Genomic DNA, 19,247 nt, shown 5'->3' with positions numbered 1-19,247 from the left:
AGGGGATGGGCCAAGAGCTCCCCGTTCCCCAGGGCCGCGCGGCTGCCTGGAGCCACTTCGTCCTTCTCCCCTCCACTTGCTCTTAAATACGCTCCCGTTTTGACTTACTATGCTGTTTCCTTATTTCTTTCCCACCCTCTTTTGTATATATTCTTAAAATAGGTTCAGTATTTGCCAGCTTTTCCCCCCCCATATTGATGAAAACGTAGTCCGGGTTCTCTGGGTACTGCTAAGCTCCCTCGGGTACTTGGCACCTGTGAGCGATACATCCCGAGCGTGCCCTTTCCCAGCTCTCATAAGCAACTGTTGCTTCCTTATCCTACGATGGATCCTGGGGTTCTGCCCGTGGGGAAGAGCAGGAATGGCTCTCAAGGAATTTGAGAGAATAATCAGATCTTGACTTGAAATATCATGAGAATAATAAGTTAAAAACAAACCTCACTTTGATCTTAAATAGAGAGGTGAGATGTAAAGAGCAGTCAAATTTTTTTTTTTTTAGTGTTTCTTTTCATATTTGAAAAGTTTGAAACACTGTGGAAAACTTTAGTGTTGGAAATAGGCTCACCTTTTTCTTCTGGCAATGCTTTTGAGGAAAAGACATCTGTTCTCAGGAAAAAAAAACCCTCTTGCCTAGGAAATAGAAACCAAATTTGTCTAACACAGAACTAAGAGAACTAGACTCCTGGTTTTGCCATATCTCAGGGTGAGGAAGAATATACCATATCACAGAAGACTGTACCATGTTCCATAACCACCAGGAAAAAAATGTGTGTGGGGAAGTAGTTAATTTGAAAGTCAAATTCCTCATGTGCTGTCGTCTCCTTTGGGATGCTGTGGAAATAGCCTAATGGTTTCTTCTAAAACTTGTTGCAGATGATTGCCTTGGTTATGGATTCCTTCACAGACACTGATATCTTCAAAGACTTCATGGAAGCTTGTAGCCAGCGGCAAGTTAAAGTGTATATCCTGCTAGATCAGTCTTCGTTTTCCCACTTTCTAAAAATGTGCAAGGATCTGGGAGTTGACCTTGAACAGGAAAAGGTGAGCCTTGTCATAATTATAGGGGTAGGGAGCTGTTCCTCTTACAAGTGTAATCTGAGCTGTTGAAAGAAGAAACTATTATACCTGCTGCCACAACTTCAAATGGGGGTTATGTACCTCCACCTCACTCTTGGAAGATTTGACTATTCTTGCATAAGGCAGCAATTAATAGAAAATCTGAAACCTTTGTAAGTGGATGTTACAGCTGCTTTCTGAGCATAAATACTAGTTGAACATTCAAGGAAATGCAGGAGGAATGTCCAGTTCCTAAAGCATGACTAGAGTTGCTTGGGCTCACCGGGACTTGGAAGGCTGATGGAGAAGCAGGTTCTTGGGAGTGTGTAGAATTTGGATCCCTACAGGATTAGGTGAAAGGAGTTTTTACAGTCACATTCTGCACAGTCAGTTTGTGTGTTTGCCCTTTTTTGCCTCTTTGACTATTAAACAAGACAAAATTATCATTTGATTCCTAGAGAGTGGCTCTTGTGCCAGTGCACAGCAACCCTTGCTAGTTCAAGGGAAATCAGGGATCATTATTGGGGTGTTACTCCTTTAAACAGAACTTTGAAATCCACCTGACTCTTGCTGTATCTTTAACAGTTGATGAGAGTTAGAATTATCACTGGGAACACATACTGCACCAGGTCGGGAACCAAAATTATTGGAAAAGTCCGTGAAAAATTCATGTTAATTGATGGCATCAGAGTGACGACAGGCTCCTACAGGCAAGTGCCAGTTTCTTTCTGTTGTTTAGCATGATTTCTTTACACTGAAAGGAAAACTATCAATGCTGCAGAACTGCTTCCCTTATTGGATTTTATGTGTAACATTTATCCATAAAAGAGCCCACTGCTCATCAGCTGGATTATAAGAACAATGTAACTAATGTGATGAAAGTGAATTTTTAGTTAATACTTTGTTTACTGATTTTTTTGAGTTAACTCACAATTTTCTCATTTTTCCACTGCTAGTTTTACATGGACAGATGGCAAGCTGAACAGCAGTAACATTTTGATCCTGTCAGGCCCTGCAGTTGCACACTTTGACCTGGAATTTCGGATTCTCCATGCACGGTCAAAGCCTATCAACCTCAAAGAGTTATCCAGCTGCAAGAAGAACAAGGTGTTGGACCAGCTGGTCAGGATAACAGTGGCTTCCAGAGACATGACCAGGGAAAACTTCCTGAGAATGGATTTTTTGTATCTGAGAGCATTTGTGGGAAATCTGAAGAGGAAGCGCAGCGGGCTGCATGCCTCGAGGGAGGCAGTGTACGTGCCAAACAATGCCATGCACACCTCCCCTCCGCTGACTAAGAGGAATGGCTCTCTGCTTATGAGGCCACACTGGATCATAGAGAGATGAACTGCACATCTGTGCAGGGCGAGAAGCAGAACTTTAGGAACCACATCCAGCTGTCCCTGTCCAGCACTGTCTTACAGTGTGTTTGTGAGAGCAGCTGAGAAACAAACTTCAAAGGGAGAGAAAGTGAAACTGGAATTGTGATTTTGTTTGAAGACAGACCAGTATAAAGCCGTTATTGTCTTCTAGTATTCTGTTAGATTTTCATTTTTCATGTTTTGAGCTGATGGGTTGGCAGTGTCTTAGCTCAGTCACTCAACCCTTTTAAGGAATCTAGGTATCAAAAATCATATTGCCTAAAAGTCTTCCAAACATGAAAGCAGGATAAGTGACTCTGAAATCAGTCTAAGCTTAATCTTAGTTGCATGAGCTCTCCACCATTTCATGACCCAGAACTGGAGTAACCCTAATCTAGAAACCAGTAGGTCGGTACCACACTACTAGTTCACGTGAAGCTGTGCTGGGAGGCAGAACGAGTTAATGAGTTAATGTGTCAGGCAAACAAGGCTTTTGTAGTGACTGAATTTCAAGTGACCTTTGTATTATAATGTATTTGGATTGTTGGACATCATGCAATAAATGTGTGCAAGGGATAGTATTCCTACGGACCTACTATGTTTGTAGTAGAGACAAATGAGACCAATCCCTTAGCATTACCAGGCATACTTTTTGGGTTCTTTATGGTTGTTGCTGCTGTCTGATCTTGTGGGAAAAGCTGAGTAGATCTGAAATCTCTGAAGCTGCTGCGTCTTCTCAAAAGCTCTTCTTCCACCAGAAATGCAATGATATGAAACTCAGCAATAGAATAATTTACTTTTAAAGTTTCATGCAAGCTTGATTAGTATTATTTTTTTAAATCCATCAATTTCTGGAGGAAAAAAAAGCTCCAACAAAACCAAAACCAAAAAACCCAAACAAACAAAACCCCAACCCAAATAAAAAAAATCCAACTCAAATGAATAAACTCTCCTCCCAAGCAGCTGTACATTGAGGCACTGGAATTCCAGCAGCCTGCCAGGGCAGAAACTCATTAGTCCAATCCAACCATGGCAGCTGTGGGCAAAGCCCAAGTTTATTATTTCTCAAGTTGTTCTTGAGGCTCTTCTACTGCAAAGCACTTGTGTATATGCTTGTATGAGTGTCTTGTGGGTTCTGGGCTTCAAAGGGTAAGGTTCAAACTTAGCTGGGGAGTTTCATAAGTGTCTCTGGTAAAGAGCAGTAGGATAACATTAAATTGGACATGGAGAGGTTACAAAAATGGTCTTTATAGACAATGCAATAATGTGTTGCTTGGATACAACTAATCTGGGCCCTTTTTCTTCTGCACTTACAATCATGGAAATGGAATAATTCTGACTCTCCTAATCTGTAAATATTCAATAGTTTATAGTTTCGTAGTCTTAACTTTCATGCAGATATAAAGAAATTTGAAATATGTATTTTTATTTTAAACTATATATTCCATAGACTCAAAACCCACAGAGTGTTGTACTCTATGCAAAATATTGTTTATACAATCATATTTTCACAATAATTATCTGTATATATTTTCTCAAATATAACTTTTTTCCCTTTGTTAATTATCTCATTACTTTAATGAGCATCTCTTTCAATGTGCTATTAGTAGGAGATTTTCTCAACAGTTGCTAATATATTGGTGATACAAAATACTGTGGTAAAAGTTGTGTTCGTTTTTAATAGAGTGGGCTTAATCTAAAACCTACATTGAAATGTATAGCTAAAATTTTAAGAACATCTTTAATTAGAACTGAATAACCTCTCTTACAAGGGGTTACCTACAGACTTAGCATAATAAGGGACCATGGAGGTACAGCATTGTGAAGTGCAGTCTGTGTTACTCACCATAACTGCACTGTTAGCATGACAAGTTATTAATGAAGAGAATTATTAATAAGAATATGAAATGTGATTAGATTTTTTTCCATAAGTGTAAATTTTTAGCAGCATTACTAAACTTATTAGAACCTGTTTATTTGGGCTCCTTTTTTTATAATTCCACAAACTCTAAGTCTACATCAAATTTGATTCAATAATAACTTTCATGACTGTATTTTGGTTAAACAGTCTGCAAGGAGCCTGTGGTAGGGCATAGCTGGATCTTTTAGCTATTACTGTGATTTTTTTCCTTTCTAGTCCTTCAGCTGCCTGGTGTAAAGTGAAACAGTTGTGGTGCAAGTAGTGCAGGGACATCTGTCATTGGAGAAGGGAAGTGATCACCTTTACTTAATTAATGAGCAAGAACTTTTGGGAAGTGATCTTCCAATCCTGTTAAATCCTATGTGCTCCCCCACATAAGGGGAGAATGTTACAGAATGACAGAATGGTTTGCATTGGAAGGGACATTAAAGCTCATCTCATTCCATCCCCTGCCATGGGCAGGGACACCTTCCACTATCCCAGGTTGCTCCAAGCCCCGTCCAACCTGGCCTTGGACACTTGCGGGGATGGGGCAGCCACAGCTTCTCTGGGCAACCTGTGCCAGGGCCTCCCCACCCTCCCAGGGAAGAATTTCTTCCTAATTTCTAGTCTAACCCTCCTCTCTTTCAATTTGAAGCCATTCCCCCTTGTCCTGTCACTCCAGGCTCTTGCAAATAGCCTCTCTCAGTTTTTCATGTAGAAAAAGAAGGCCACTGGAAGGCCACAGTTAGGTAACCCCAGAGCCTTCTCTTCTTCAGGCTAAACAAACTTATACACTTTGTTCTAATAAGAGGACCAGTACCTGAAAGGCTTGGCTTATCCTGGGCCTTTGTTCTCTGTATTTTGCTCTTCCCTTCTTTTTAAAATTTATTTATTTTTTGATGGAACTCATTTTGTACCGTGAAAAGTGTGGCCAAAAACATAAGGAAGACTTAAATACTGGAAGCGCTTGGGTGTTCTTATATCTCACCTGCAGATTACTTCCTTGGCTTCCAGAGTACTCTGTTCAGCAGGGAGATGGACGTGCAAGACCCAGGCTAAGAGTATTACTTGGAGTTTTATAAACCTGATCCAAATTTACACACTATTGCCCCACATAAAGGGAGATTAGACATCGGAATGGGCCATCCAGAGAGGTGGTGGACTCACTGTCCCTGGAGGTATTTAAGAGAAGATTGTACGTGGCAAGTGTCTGGTTGACATGGTGGTGATCACAGGTTGGGCTCGTTGATGTCAGAGGTCTTTTCCGACCTAACTGATTTTGTGATTCTTCATTCCTGTTTATAGTTAACTGTTACTCAACCAACCATTGGGCAATGCCAACACACCCACCCACATCTCAGTTTACTGGACATTAGATGTTATTAGGTGCTAATAACAACTCGGCTGCCTCTCGAATGCAAAGATTTGGCCATAAAGCCCAGCCTTATGAAGAAAGAAAGGAAAATCTGCTATTTATCTTGTGAGGTGGGAGGGGCCTCGGAAGGGACCGGGGGGGGGGGTGTCGCCATGGCAACTGGGAGCGTCACGTGGGCCCCGAGCGCCGCTTCCGGCCGCCCTCTCACCCCAAGATGGCGGCGCCCGTGGGCCCGGTGAAGTTTTGGAAGCCGGGTGAGGGGTGTGGGGGACAGAGTCCTGGGCCGGGCCGGCCGTGGTGTGAGGGGTGCGGGGGACAGAGCCCCGGGCCGGGCTGGCCGTGGTGTGAGGGGTGCGGGGACAGCCCCGTTCCGCCGGCCCGCCGCGAAAGCAGGCGGCGTAGCCCCTCTCGGCTCTTTGGGGTTGCTGGAGCGTGTCCAGCGAAGGGCATCAAGACTTGTGAAAGGACTAGAGAATGTGTCTTATGAGGAGCGGCTGAAGGAGTTGGGTTTGTTTAGTCTCGAGAAAAGGAGGTTCAAGGGCACCTCATCGCTCTCTACAACTACCTGAAAGAAAGTTGTAGAGGGGTGGGGGCCAATCTCGTCTGTCGTGCCTGCGGTAAGAGGACAAGGGGAAATGGCCTTAAGCTGAGACAGGAGAGACTCAGATTAGGTGATCATTCCCCTCAGCGTCGGGAAGGCCATTACAAGGAATGGTAGGTGGGCTCGGGAGGACATGGACTCGCAGAAGGAGAGCCAAAAAGTGAAAGGCCTTGAAGATAGTTGAGAGAATGGAGTGTGCAGCGTGCAATGGGAGACTGAGGGAGCTGGGACTGCACAGCTTGGAGAAGAGTAGTCTCAGGAGGATCTTTTTAGTGTATATAAATACCTGATAGGGGGTGTAAAGAAGGTGGAGCCAGACTGTTCTTGGTAGTGCTTAAGCTGAAATAGGGGAAAGTCAGCTTAAACAGGAGAAAAACCTCTTGTGTGGCCAGGTTCTGGAACAAGCAGTGAGGCAGGTTGGGAGGTCTCCAACCCCACTGAAGGAGGACCTGAGCACTCCGTGTAAGTGACCCTGTGGTAAGCAAGGTCAAGACCCAAGTCCAGAAGGTCTCCAGAGGTCCCTGCCAGCCTCTGCTGGGCCGTGACTCAGTGATCATTCCCTCAGGATTTGGGCAGCTCTATGCATTCCCCTTATCCCACAGGGGAGCTTAATGGGTCTGAGTCTGGTAACTTTTTTAAATTGGTCACCTCAAAGCTTTTCTGGAGGCAAGATTAGTTTAGCAAACACCTTCTTAATTATTTAAACATTATGATAATATATGTATATATACTATATATACATATATATATAGTAATATGCTGACAGTGATGTATTAAAAAAAACACAGAAAAGGCTGTGAAAGAAAACCAGTGGGTGATGAGAAGCAATATCTGTTAACTTAATTGATTTGTCAAGATCCAGATATTCAAGTCCTTGGCTCTTAACTTCCCCATCTGTCCTGGGGAGTGAACAGTAGTTGGAATAATTGCTAATCACTCTTAAAATTGGATCAGTTTGCTATAAAACTGCTTGGCAGCTCTGAATAGCGACTAACTGTTTTTAAACAGTTGGAGAAGCCCAAGTAAGCAAATCCTGCAAAACTGGGGAATCTTTCTCTTTGCTCTCAGGCTTTCCCAGTTGAATCTGCAGTTGGAGATGACACATTCTGTTATTGAGATGAGTTTTTGTTTCTAGTTCACTTTCATGATTCAGCATTTTCAGCTGTCAATAGTTTTAAGATAACCTGCAGCAGGAATAAATCAGGTTTCAGTGCCTGAGGTAAATTCAGAGCTGAAGTGAGGGACTTATCCCAAAAGTGGGCAAGGCTGAATGTTTATGCAGTTGATGTTAGTCAAGGGAAGTTCTGTTACATGTCTGACTGGCTTAAAATCAGTGGACATGCTTCTGAGAAGGATATTGAAGGTATATCTGAACTGGTGCACAGAAAAAGAAGAAAGTTCCGAAGATCTTGCTCTATATTTTACTTATGTGCTTTTTTCCCTCCTGTTTCTTTTAGATAGAAAGATTGGGGTTTTTTTGTGCTGCCACCTATGATTCCTCCTTGTAAGAAACATGTTTATTTTGGCTGTATTGTGATGCAGTAAACAGAAGTGTTTTCTTCCAGTTAAAATTTACTTCTGCCATGTAGGCACGGAAGGCCCTGGTGTCGGTGTGTCAGAGGAGAGACAGAGCCCTGCTGAGAGCAGTGCCGTGACCGTCATCTATAATCCTTATGCATCCCTTTCTATTGAACAGCAAAGACAAAAGCTGCCTGTTTTTAAGGTACAGGAGTTCTTTTTGTTTTATTGAATCTGTTGTATGATGTCTGGCTCTTACATCTTTATTTTGAAAGAGCAGTATAGAATCACTTTGCAACATAAAATAATAATTTTATGACCATAATTTTATGCTCTCTAGTGGAATTGATCGTTCTGTTTGACAACTGTAACTGACAGTTTTAAGGACTTTGTTGATGTATATTATTTACTAAATATTCTACATGCCATTTATAGATTTTAAAGGACTGTTTAGCTTTTGGCAGTGAGCTCCATGTAACAGGAAGTTACTGTGTCTGTTAGATATATAAATATTGTAATTTTAATAATTTTCTTATTTTTATACTGTTTTTTATGTTGAAACGTCATCTTCTCTTTCAGCTAAGAAATCATATACTTTACCTAGTGGAGAACTATCAGACTCTGGTGCTTATTGGGGAAACAGGTTGTGGGAAATCAACACAGATTCCACAGGTAAGTGTCTGTTTAGCTTGGTAAAATCAGGTATTCTCCCAGGGGATTTTACATGAAATAATAAACAGGACCAGGAAGAAGCACATATTGTGAAGAACTAACACCTCATTGTATCCACACCATGAGCAGTGCCTTTCTTACCCCCACTGTTTGTTGCAGTACCTGGCAGAAGCTGGCTGGACAGCTGAAGGAAGAATTGTTGGAGTGACACAACCTCGTCGGGTTGCTGCTGTTTCAGTGAGTGTCCAGATTTTCCCACTGTGTTGTTCATTGTAACCTCCAGTTTATTTGGTTTTGCTGAATAACAGGAATCACAACTGCATGAGGTCCTGAATGAATAGACTATTCTGCTTATCTTCCTCACAGAGTTGCTGGTGTTATACTCTAAATGCAACCTGATTAGTGGGTCTTGCCAAACATTCCAAGTCCAAAATTGCAGATGTAGAAGCTTTGAAGTAAAATTGAGTGATGTCAGCAGAACTGTGTATGGAAATTAGGGCTGCACAGGGCTGAGCTGTTATTGATTTGGGACTAGAACTGTGCTTGTGTGACCCTTATCTTCTTTTGCAAGGTGAAGCAGTGGTGTAAAGCTGTGTGAAGTAATGGGTTGTGTACCTAGCAAATCATAGTTTTTTGAATCTTTGTTCTGTGTTTTTTGTTGGTTTTGTGGGGTGTGGATTTTTCTCTTTCCCCTTGTAAAAGTGTTGGGCAAAAAAAAAACAGTTTTATTGTGAGAAATCTTTGCATATACATGGTATGTCTTGGAGAGCATAATGTCAGCTGGATGTGCTTGGAGAAGGAGGAGATGCTGAGGGCAGTGACTTGTGCTCTCTGCTAATAGTCTGCATCCAGTGCTCCTTGTCTTCATAACTGCTGCCAGACACTGACTTCATGGGTGAAGTTTCTGCTGCAGTGTTCTTTTTGTACACAGAACTGAGGTACCATCCTGTAACTCTCATTTTGCCTGTTCTTTAGAATATAATAAAGTGTATCTGCAAAAAATCAGCTTCTACCTCTGGTAAAAATGTAGTAGATTGAGCAGCTGTACAATTTGCCATTTTAAATCATCCTGTATTTTTTGACCAGATCCAACATGGTTAAAGGAACACTCTCTAGGAGTGCTCTGCATCTTGTGCTTTCAGTCTGCCTGCAGTGTCCTCCCTTTTCTCCTTCATAGGACATCCAGCTGACAGAGCACAGTTCTACAGGAGATGTTGTGTGTGCTGCAATGAGTTCTCACAGCAAACTCAACTCTCTTTTCCCTTTCATATCTTACACATTATTTTTAAGCCTGAAATAAAAAGATTATTCAATTCAGTAGGATTATTCTTTAAGAATGTTGTTGCAAACAGCCTGGACTCTGGCTGTTGCAGGGAGATGAGAAATATAGTTGATGATTTATTGCTTCATCTTGAATTGAAGGTGATCTTTTGTCTTCATAGGTGACTTATCTGCTCTCCCTTGGGGGTTGTCAGAAACAAAGATAGGTCATTGCAAAGGTATAAAGGATAGTTTAGAAATTCCTGAACTTTTGCTTGTGTTACCCAGGCTGACAATTATCCTGAATTCTTGGGCTGAAAGTGATGGAGTGATAAGATTCCAAGTGAAGTAATGAATTCACTCCCTGTTCATATGGCTTAGAGTGTCACTCAACTGAAAGTAGCTTGTTCTTGGAATTCTGCTGGGATTAATGTATGTATTGTAAAGTTTTATTTTGTATTTAGATGTCTTTGTAGCTTGTAATGATACAAGGATGAAGTGTGCTCTGAGCTGTTTGTTTCTTGTTTATGATAACCTCTTCTCTCAGGTTGCAGGCCGAGTTGCTGATGAAAGAGGTGCAGTGCTGGGACATGAAGTTGGATATTGCATTCGGTTTGATGACTGCACAGATCCAAAGGCTACAAGAATTAAGGTGAAACATGAACAGTGTGTGGTTGCTCTGAGAGGTTTGGCTGAAACTCTTCAAGTACTTTTGCAAAATTAATGAGAACTTTGTGATGCCCAGTCAAGAGAATAGATAGCATTTCAGCTTTCCAGCTGGGTACCCTAAAAGTGTGCTTGAAATGACTGTGGCTGTCCAAACCTTAATATGTTCTATTCTGATAGTCTGACAAGCACCATCTAAAAGGCATTTTCAAGGTATGGCCAGCTGTTGGTTCTGTGCTGGTGTGACCTGCACATCACTCAAGGGGATAGTGAAAGGCTGCAATGAATCACAGATAAAAAGTATCCTCCCCACCCTAAAAATAGATTTGGATTAAAAGCACAGATAAAACCCAAGATGAGTAGGCTAACTGAGATAATTTGGTGTTGATTGAATACAGCTTTGCAGCTGTTCTTCAGTGCTGTGAGCAATGTTAATGCTGCTTGTGTTGGTACAGAAGAGGGTTTGTGTTTTAGTTGTGCTGGAACAGCAGTGGTGATGAATGAGAAAATTTGCTTTTTGATTTTTTTTTTTCTGAGGCTGGTATCCCTTTTACAGTGAAAGAAATTGAGATACTTGTTCACAAATTGCAGCTTTTTTTTTTTTTGGCGTGTGATGATTATTCATTTAGATTTTGAAATTTGGAGCGTTTTACCACCAGTTCTTGCCTAGTTCAAGGCCACAGTTGGAGTCACAGTTCAAACTACCTTTTGGTGGCTGTATAAGGCTGGTTTGTTTCCACCGTCCAGTAGCAATAAAGTATTGAAATGTTGCCTTTTGTTGAAATGTTAAGGTTTGTGTTCTGGTCTGGAGTGTGTGGCAGACATTAAGGAGGCAGCTTTGAGAGGGTCCAGACTGGGTTGGCACACAGGATGTTACTGATGGAGCAGGTTTAGCCAGGTACAAACAAGAGTGAAGAAACTTCTATTACCATCCCGTGCTGTCAATCTGATTTATTTTTAAGAACAAAAATAACTAACTTTAGAAATTCCATACTGATTAAAAAGCAGTCACTCTGCTTGTCTCTGTGTTAGCACTCAGAAATACGTATTTGGCTTCCATAGCTGAAAACGAATCAATTTAATAGAACATGAGAAAATTAAAGGCAAGGAAAAATTTAGGCAAAACCCAAGAAAATCATCTTTAAAACTTACATGGCTGATCAAGGCTACCGAAGAGGGATTTTTTTTTTACATTTTTCTTTGTATTCACTTTCAGTTTCTAACTGATGGTATGCTGGTGAGGGAGATGATGGCTGATCCTTTATTAACGAGATACAGGTAAGGAAACATGGAATGAATGCTTGCTGAAGTGTAATTTGGTAAACAACTGCATTCTTTTAGCTCTTATTATAGTGGTTATTATAGACTATTAGTGGCTATTAAATACCTCAAAATGTGAAAATTATTGTAGATGTTTGACTTTTTATGTTGTAAAGACTGTTCGAAAATCAGTTGATCATTGTAGCACCAAACCCAGTAGGATCTTATGCTGTGGTTTTGGAACAACAGCTAAATGGGCCTCATGGAGCCTGAATTGCTTAATTTGATAGTTCTAAATTCACTTTTTCTTTCCGATGCTAACAAATTTTTAAAAATCAACAAAAAACTCAGACTTTTCTAGTATCCAGAAAACCGATGCAGTACAGTAAACACAGACCTTTTTTCTTCTACCTTTTTCCAAAAACTAAAGAGCAGTGTGTATGTACCATGTGGTGTTATCTACATTTTTCTCCCTGTTTCATTGCTGCAAGTCTTTTTAACTTCCAGCTTTTTAAGTGGATTTGAACAGTAGTAGTCCGCCAGCAGATTTCAAATAATGGTATTTCTAGAAGACAGGAAGACACTGATTCTAGTGTCAATCAAATAATTTCCAAAATCTTATCTTTCTGCTTTATTCACAGTGTCCTCATGCTGGATGAAGCTCATGAAAGGACTCTTTATACAGATATTGCCATTGGCTTACTAAAAAAGGTTATTCTCTTTTAATTCACAGTTCTCTGTAATTTTTATTCTTTAATTTTAATACAGTTCTCTGTAACTGTTTTAATTTTCATACTTTTCGTGAAACTTCTGGTCCTGATGGCTAATAAGTGAATCCATTCGAGGGAGGGTGATTGCTACTTCCTCACTTATCCTGCAGCTTATTGTACATTTCAATCATCTGACACTCAGGATCCTCGGTGTCCTCCCCCTGATGCTGAAATCTCTCCTTAGATGATGACATCAGAAAGACAGTGTTCATTCTGCTGCTGCTGATCATGTGAAGTGATCTGATAGGGGGTTGTTGCCAACTTTCAATCTACTAAAGATCTGACTCCCACCAGAATTTAAGAGTAAATTATAATGATAACAGACTGAATTCCTTTAAAATGAAAATATAAAACTCCAAACAGTCATCAGGTTTTTAGGTCTATGGGGTGATATGGGTGCTTCATTCATCAGCTGTCTTGTAGTTTCCAAGTATTTTTACAGAGAAGTTTCTGGTAATCTGGATGCTCTAAAACTTGGTTCTAACCTTGTGTCTTAGAAAATAGTTTTGACTCTGGTTGTTGTTGGTCTCTGTCCCAGGTTCAGAAGAAGCGTGGTGATCTTCGACTCATTGTGGCTTCAGCCACCTTGGATGCAGAGGTACAGCTTATGGATTTGGTGTGAAATGAAGTGACCTTAAATGGCATCTCCACTGCTTTTTGTTCTCTGTGCTGCTTGTGAAGCATCACTGTGAATTGGAGAGGAAGGAGTGCAGGAAAAAACCCTGCTGTGGTTAAATTGCTATGTTTGACTTTCATTTATTAGCAAACCTGGAATTGAGTTTGAATTTGAATCTGCTTTTCATATGTTGATACCTCCTTTCTTCTTGGTGGTGGTGGTGTATAAAAAGATGTTCTCTTGGCTTGATCTTGACATCAGTTTAGTTCTGATTCGAGTGACCACAGACCAGTAAAAATAAGTGATAAACGAGTAGATTTAATTTCACTGAGATCTTACTAGTTCCCTGATTGGCTTGTAGCCTGTAGAAACTTAAATAATGTACTAAAAAGATCGTTAATTTAATTTTGAGTGTGAACAGAAGAAGAATTCTCTTAGATCTGAGCAGTGTTTCATCCAGCCCTGTGTTCTGTCTGTCGCGGCAGCAACAACAGGAGCTGCTGTTTAGGGAGAGCACATGAGCCTGTGCACCTGCTGTGGGTCTGTTCTCTCTGAGCTGCCTCAGCATCTGCAGTGGTTGTAATAGTGGTATTAGGCAGCACATTCCTGCTGTTTCCTTCTAGTATGTGTTTATGGACCTGCTGTTTGCTAATTTGTCTTTGCTTCTGCTCCATGGAGCTCTAAGTCTCCAGGACACCATGTGAGAGCAGTTTTCAGAAGTTTGCCACCTGCTGTCTAATGAAGTACTTTATTTAATTTCTTTCAAACCTGCTAGTATCATCAAGGATCTCCTAGTTCTAGTAGTGTGGGATTTGTGTTTTAAAAAAAACCCACCCCAAACCCCAGTTTTACATTTAGTTTGTCACCTTTGATTCTGTAAACCTCTGCTGTGTCTTCTCAACCTTCTGATCCCCAAGCACAGCCCCAGCCTTTTCAGTCTCTCCTCATAAGGCAGCTACTCCATCTCCTCTATCACATCCGTTCCTTTTTTTCCATACTTCTCCTAACTCTGCTGTCCTTAATGAGATGTGGTGGTCAGAGTGCATATAGCACTGAAGATGTAGGTACCCTGAGATTTCCTTAAGTGGGAAGTACCACATGCCATAAATGTTGATAATATGTTGTGCTTTGGTAGTGCTTTGCATTATAATGCAAAATTTTAACTGCCAGAAATCACCTTTCAAATAACTTACAGTTAATATGAAAGTAAGTTAAAAGGAACAAAATGATTGGTGCGACCATATAAACATTTGTTTAATACAGAAAGTTTATGGTTATCTTTATAGTGGTTGTAAAAGTTGAGATGAATTATTTGTGTACTTAAGTTCATTCTTTTGCTGTTATTTATTGAAAATACTTCATGGCAATAAATCTAAATTTGTGAAGGTGTCTCACAAAATAAATAGAAAAATCAAAAACTTACGTAAATCTGCCTAACTCTGCTTTTACTAAGGGACATCTTGGTGTTCAGTAAGAGCTGGAAAATCATTCAGCCAAAAATGGGTGAGACTATACAAGCTCTACCCAAAACTTTTCTCACCAATCATTTAAGTTCTTCTTAGCTTTGACTTCGTTAATGTGATAGATCCAACAAGATTTAAGTATCTGCTTTTTCCAACTGTATCAGCTGATACAATTAATTTTATTATCTCTTTTGGATTTTTGCTTCTCAAAGTAATAAACATGCAAGACTGTATTTGTTCTATACACCTGAACCCCAGGGAGAATAGAAGGCAAAAAAATCAATGTTTCACATTTTTTAGTTAGTACTGTCAAATTTATGAAGTAAACATCCAAGTAGTAATTTAACTGCTTCATGGCTTTAGGTTTCTCCCTCAATTCCTCGAATTCTCAAACTGGAAGTGGTTTTGTTTTTATTTTAACACAGAAATTCAGGGATTTCTTTAATCAAAATGATACCAGTGACCCAAGCAAAGATACCAGTGTGATCCTTACTGTGGAGGGGAGGACATTTCCAGTGGACATCTTTTACCTACAGAGGTGTGTTCCTGTCTGATCTTGTCAGTGGGGAGACTGCAACTGTGGTATCGTTTTGTCTGGGTTAGAGCTCAGAAATTCCCAGACCAATCGTAAAGAAGGCATACAATTCAATTTGGGAAACATTGAATATTGCTCATACCAGGAGACACCTTTTAAAGCTTGCTGTGGTATAAAAGAAATAAATCAGTTGCTGAAGGCTGGTTGCCAAGGATGCACCATGAGCTAAATGTGATGTGGGGGATGTCTGGTGTTCAAAGCTGCTCTGTTCTTTTTGGAGGGAAGAAGTATGTACCCACTTTTCTGCTCATGTCTCTGCTGTTTTCTCTCCCTGTAGCCCTGTTCCAGACTATATAAAATCAACTGTGGAAACTACAATGAAAATTCACCAGATGGAGAATGATGGTGATATACTGGCATTTTTAACTGGCCAGGTATAGACATCATCAATTCTTTCTTGTTTTACTGTGCTGAATTGTGGGCTTTGTGAAGCCTCCTCAGTCTCCTGCTTTCCTTAGTTGTGCTTACTTTAATCTTGTTAAAGATGACAAACATTTCTGCATTGATGGGGGCAAAATTAGATGAGTCCCAAAGACTTACAGAAAAAGTATGGCCTAAATTTATCAAAGCTAGTGATGGATGATAGTTTTTCTCATTTAATGCTGTATTTTTTCAGCCTTGTTACTGAGTGGAGCAGTGTATGGTTTGTTGGTGCCAGTCACACATACACAGCTGTTAAATTGACAGTGAGTTATCATTAATAGTTAAAGTGAATGGAATTTACATTTGTTAGGCTTAGCATCTGAAATGTTAGACAGGAAAACAAATTGCTATGAGATAAAAATTTACTGGTTTCTTCTGTTCTATTTATGCTTGTCAGCTCACTTTGCAGCTGAAAAGAGCAAATGGGAAGTAACTTATCATTTTTCCAGTGAGGAACCACCTTGAAGAGCTTCAAAACCATCTTGCACATTTTCAAAAGAAAGTCCTTATTGCCATTATTGATTTAACTTTGGAAGAATGAATTTGATACCTCATGAGGCAACATTTGAACATTTTGTTGTATGTGTTAAAGAGTGAGATGCCACAGTTCAGATTAAATGTGAAGTTGAGCAATAGGTGTCAGTGCTGTTCCTGTGTCATTCCTGATCCAGTCCCACAGCATTCTGCACTGTGAGATAGACAGGAAAATATACCTGCTTTCTCCTGAATTTTGTTCAATCCTCCCCTTGTGATTTTGCTCATGTATTTGTGGTGTGACATTGTCTCAAATAACAAAAAACATAAGTATTTATATATAGGTATATTTAATATGAATAGCAATTTATGTAAGAACATTTAAACATAGAAGGAGCTAGTCAAATCCTGGAGTTTGGGCAAATAAAATAATAGTATTTTCGTGTATTTAGGTGATAGCTATGTGATATTAAAGTGAAACCTCTCTCTTTCTGTGCCCCGTGCTGCTCTGGCTCTAGGAGGAAGTGGAGACTGTTGTTTCCATGCTCATAGAACAGGCTCGGGCCCTTGCTCGCACTGGAATGAAAAAACACCTCCGTGTTCTCCCCATGTACGCTGGGCTGCCTTCTCCTGAGCAAATGAAAGTGTTTGAGAGAGTCCCTCACACTGTCAGGAAGGTGAGGCTATTGTTGTGTCTCAGTTTCTACCACCCAGAAGGGTATCTGCGTCACACAGATTGGATTTATCAGGTTCACATCATGGGACTATTGCAAATGCTTACTGAGGGAGACTTTCTGCATCTCCCAACACTGCCTGTCAGTTTTCAAGCTGGTGAACCAAGAACACGTTCTCTGGTTTCCCTTTTCACATGTCAGCTCTAAGTCTCCCATCTACCTCATCAACTTTGCAATTTTTAAGTGTCTTCATACAGCTTTGTAGTTGTCTTCATCCAGTTGCATCTTCTTACACTCTGAACTCCTCTGCTTTTACCTTTTTTTGTTTGTTTGTTTGTTTGTTTGGTTTTTTGTGTTGTTTTTTTTGTTTGTTTGTGGTTTTTTTTGTTTTTTTTTTTGTGGTCTAAAAGCCTGGGGCTGTTTTCCACCAGTAATGGAAGATTTAGTGCCAGAGCGGGTAAGTACCGTAGTTTCACCTAAGAAACAAGATAAAACTTGATTTTAGTAGAAAAAAAGCTTTGTTTTGACTTCTGCAAGTCTTGTTTGGACATTTAATGTCACAGGAGTGTATAATTGGGTATGATTAGTGCTTTCTGCTTAGGCAGGGCCTGTGTTGGGGCTGAAATAAGCTGACAAAACTACACTGGGGTGACTTGATAAAATTCTTATACCTGCTGGAGGCTGACAAGTGAAATTGTTCATTTGGCATGGGAGAATACTGAGTATAAATACTTCTTTTCTCTGCAGGATATGACATTAGTCAATTAACTTTCAAGACCTACTTCTTAAGTTCAGGTGAAATAAGGATTAAATTTCACACTGTCTGGGAACAATTATTTTTAATATTTTAAGATATAACTATAAGTGAATGTCTGCAGGAATGCTGAACAAGGAATGCTTGATCAACTTTGTCCCCTTTCTATCCCCCACCTCACTCCAGTGTACAAGGAACAGTTCAGTATAACTGAGAAGCAGAAAGAAAATATTTTTAGTTTGCTACATAAGAACACTTGATTTACAGTCAATCTTTTTCTCTGCAAACACTGCCAATGATTTTCTCTACAAACTCTGCCAAGTTCTTTTTATGAAGAGAGAAAAAATTTGAATAAGAAACTGATTGTGAAGCTGTGAAAACTGGGCTTATTTCAAGCCGACAGCTCCTTCTGCTTCTTGTGCTATATCCTTTTGTACTCTGGAGTGCTTAGTGGAACTGTCATGTGTGAGGCCTTTCACTTGGCTTGTATTTGAGCCCTGGTGCACTGGTGCAAAGGCCTGCTGCTGTAATGGAGGTTGGGGAGTTCACAGTGTCCTCGCTGTGTTTGCAGGTGATCGTCGCCACCAACATCGCTGAGACCTCCATCACAGTTCACGGCATTGCATTTGTGATTGACTGTGGCTTTGTGAAGCTCCGGGCCTACAACCCCAAAACAGCCATCGAGTGCCTGGTGGTGGTGCCCGTGTCCAAAGCCTCTGCCAACCAGCGGGCAGGACGTGCGGGGCGCAACCGCTCCGGGAAGTGCTACCGCCTGTACACAGGTCAGGGCCGGCAGGGGGAGGGAAGCTGAACTTGCTGCTCTGACTGCCATTTTTAGTCACAATGGTTTTAATTTTAGGGTTAGATTAAGGAGAACTAAACTGTGTTTGTTCTTTCATCAAGAGAAATAAATTTCCCTTTGTTATTCCTCTGGCTTATTTAGAAACACACTGTTCATATGTGCTAAGCATTGGAAACTGAATCCTTTTATGAATCAGAAGCACAAATTGAGCAGGGTCAGCAATTAGCAACCTGTTATGTTAATGCAACTCTTAAAGTGGCAAGTCTGCTAAGAAGTTTGTCCTTTAATGATTTTTGGTTTCTGAGCGGTGGCTTCAATTTATAATATTCACCAGGGATGCTTTCTTTACTAAAGTCTGCATTAGACTGTGCATATAACGAAAAGGCTCTGGAAATACTTTAGATAACTGAGGGAAAACTTCTTTGTGTCCCTTTTTTTTCCTAGGAATAGCAGCCAACCCCAAATTCTTCCCTTAAATCAATGACCCTGGTACTGTACAAAAATTACTGTTACAAATAAATCTCTTGGCCCCTTGCAGTGTCCAGAAAGCTGCAGTCCAAGTGTCTGTTCTCAGCTGTTTGATGAGAAAAGGCTTTGCAGCTGAGCACTGCCATTGCTGATGTGCCTCAGGTCCCCTTTAGTTCTACTGGAGCTTTGAGACTGAGAGAGATCAAGCATTTTCCTTTAAAATGTGTATGTGCTTGCCAGCAGTTGCCACATTAAACCAAGACGTGACTTATAGTCTTAATTTATGTGTCAAGTAAGAATCAGGAGACAATGTGTGCTGAATAACATCCCAAGCTTACATAGCTTTGTAAGTGTTTTACTGGAGAAACCATGACTACACTGAAGATATTTTTGTGTGCTCAAGAACTGGTCTAGTGAGTGTTTTAAGGAGCAATTTAAAGGAGGAAAAATAGAAAAGAGAAGAAAGTGCACTGAATGGAAAACAGCAGAGAAACGTACACTGTCTTTATCTCAGGGAAGGTTTGAGATAGACCAGA

At 40.5% G+C, this 19,247-nt stretch overlaps 2 protein-coding genes across 3 annotated transcripts in view; both read left to right on the top strand.

The window, feature by feature from the left end:
- The first annotated feature begins 432 nt into the window (after window positions 1–432).
- On the top strand, window positions 433–3,893 carry FAM83D (family with sequence similarity 83 member D). The gene is made up of 3 exons (XM_027646415.1): window positions 433–1,041; window positions 1,642–1,766; window positions 2,013–3,893. The coding sequence occupies exons 1-3, from the start codon at window positions 874–876 to the stop codon at window positions 2,401–2,403; spliced, it is 684 nt and encodes a 227-aa protein (XP_027502216.1). The 5' UTR covers window positions 433–873; the 3' UTR covers window positions 2,404–3,893.
- A 2,016-nt stretch (window positions 3,894–5,909) lies between these two features.
- Window positions 5,910–19,247, top strand: part of DHX35 (DEAH-box helicase 35) — a 28,259-nt gene continuing 14,921 nt past the window's right edge. For both annotated transcript variants that reach the window (XM_027646132.1, XM_027646131.1), the window contains exons 1-12: window positions 5,910–5,949; window positions 7,886–8,019; window positions 8,394–8,486; window positions 8,646–8,723; window positions 10,294–10,398; window positions 11,629–11,690; window positions 12,314–12,383; window positions 12,981–13,040; window positions 14,947–15,059; window positions 15,394–15,490; window positions 16,532–16,690; window positions 18,013–18,223. In XM_027646132.1, the coding sequence (XP_027501933.1) occupies window positions 5,910–5,949; window positions 7,886–8,019; window positions 8,394–8,486; window positions 8,646–8,723; window positions 10,294–10,398; window positions 11,629–11,690; window positions 12,314–12,383; window positions 12,981–13,040; window positions 14,947–15,059; window positions 15,394–15,490; window positions 16,532–16,690; window positions 18,013–18,223 (1,222 nt within the window). The remainder of the gene's footprint in view (window positions 5,950–7,885; window positions 8,020–8,393; window positions 8,487–8,645; window positions 8,724–10,293; window positions 10,399–11,628; window positions 11,691–12,313; window positions 12,384–12,980; window positions 13,041–14,946; window positions 15,060–15,393; window positions 15,491–16,531; window positions 16,691–18,012; window positions 18,224–19,247) is intronic.

This window comes from Corapipo altera, unplaced genomic scaffold (genome assembly GCF_003945725.1).
Source record: "Corapipo altera isolate COAL_440 unplaced genomic scaffold, ASM394572v1 64, whole genome shotgun sequence".
NCBI classification, from domain to species: Eukaryota; Metazoa; Chordata; class Aves; order Passeriformes; family Pipridae; genus Corapipo; species Corapipo altera.
Note: the sequence above shows the minus strand (reverse complement) of the source record. Positions and strands in the feature narration are given on the sequence as shown.

What these genes read in the sequence shown, in the direction of transcription:
- FAM83D (XM_027646415.1), top strand. Translation starts at nt 874, where the DNA reads ATGATTGCCTTGGTTATGGATTCCTTCACAGACACTGATATCTTCAAA. An exon ending in TTGACCTTGAACAGGAAAAG is followed by an intron (nt 1,042 to 1,641) that starts GTGAGCCTTGTC and finishes TATCTTTAACAG; the next exon opens with TTGATGAGAGTTAGAATTAT. An exon ending in GTGACGACAGGCTCCTACAG is followed by an intron (nt 1,767 to 2,012) that starts GCAAGTGCCAGT and finishes TTCCACTGCTAG; the next exon opens with TTTTACATGGACAGATGGCA.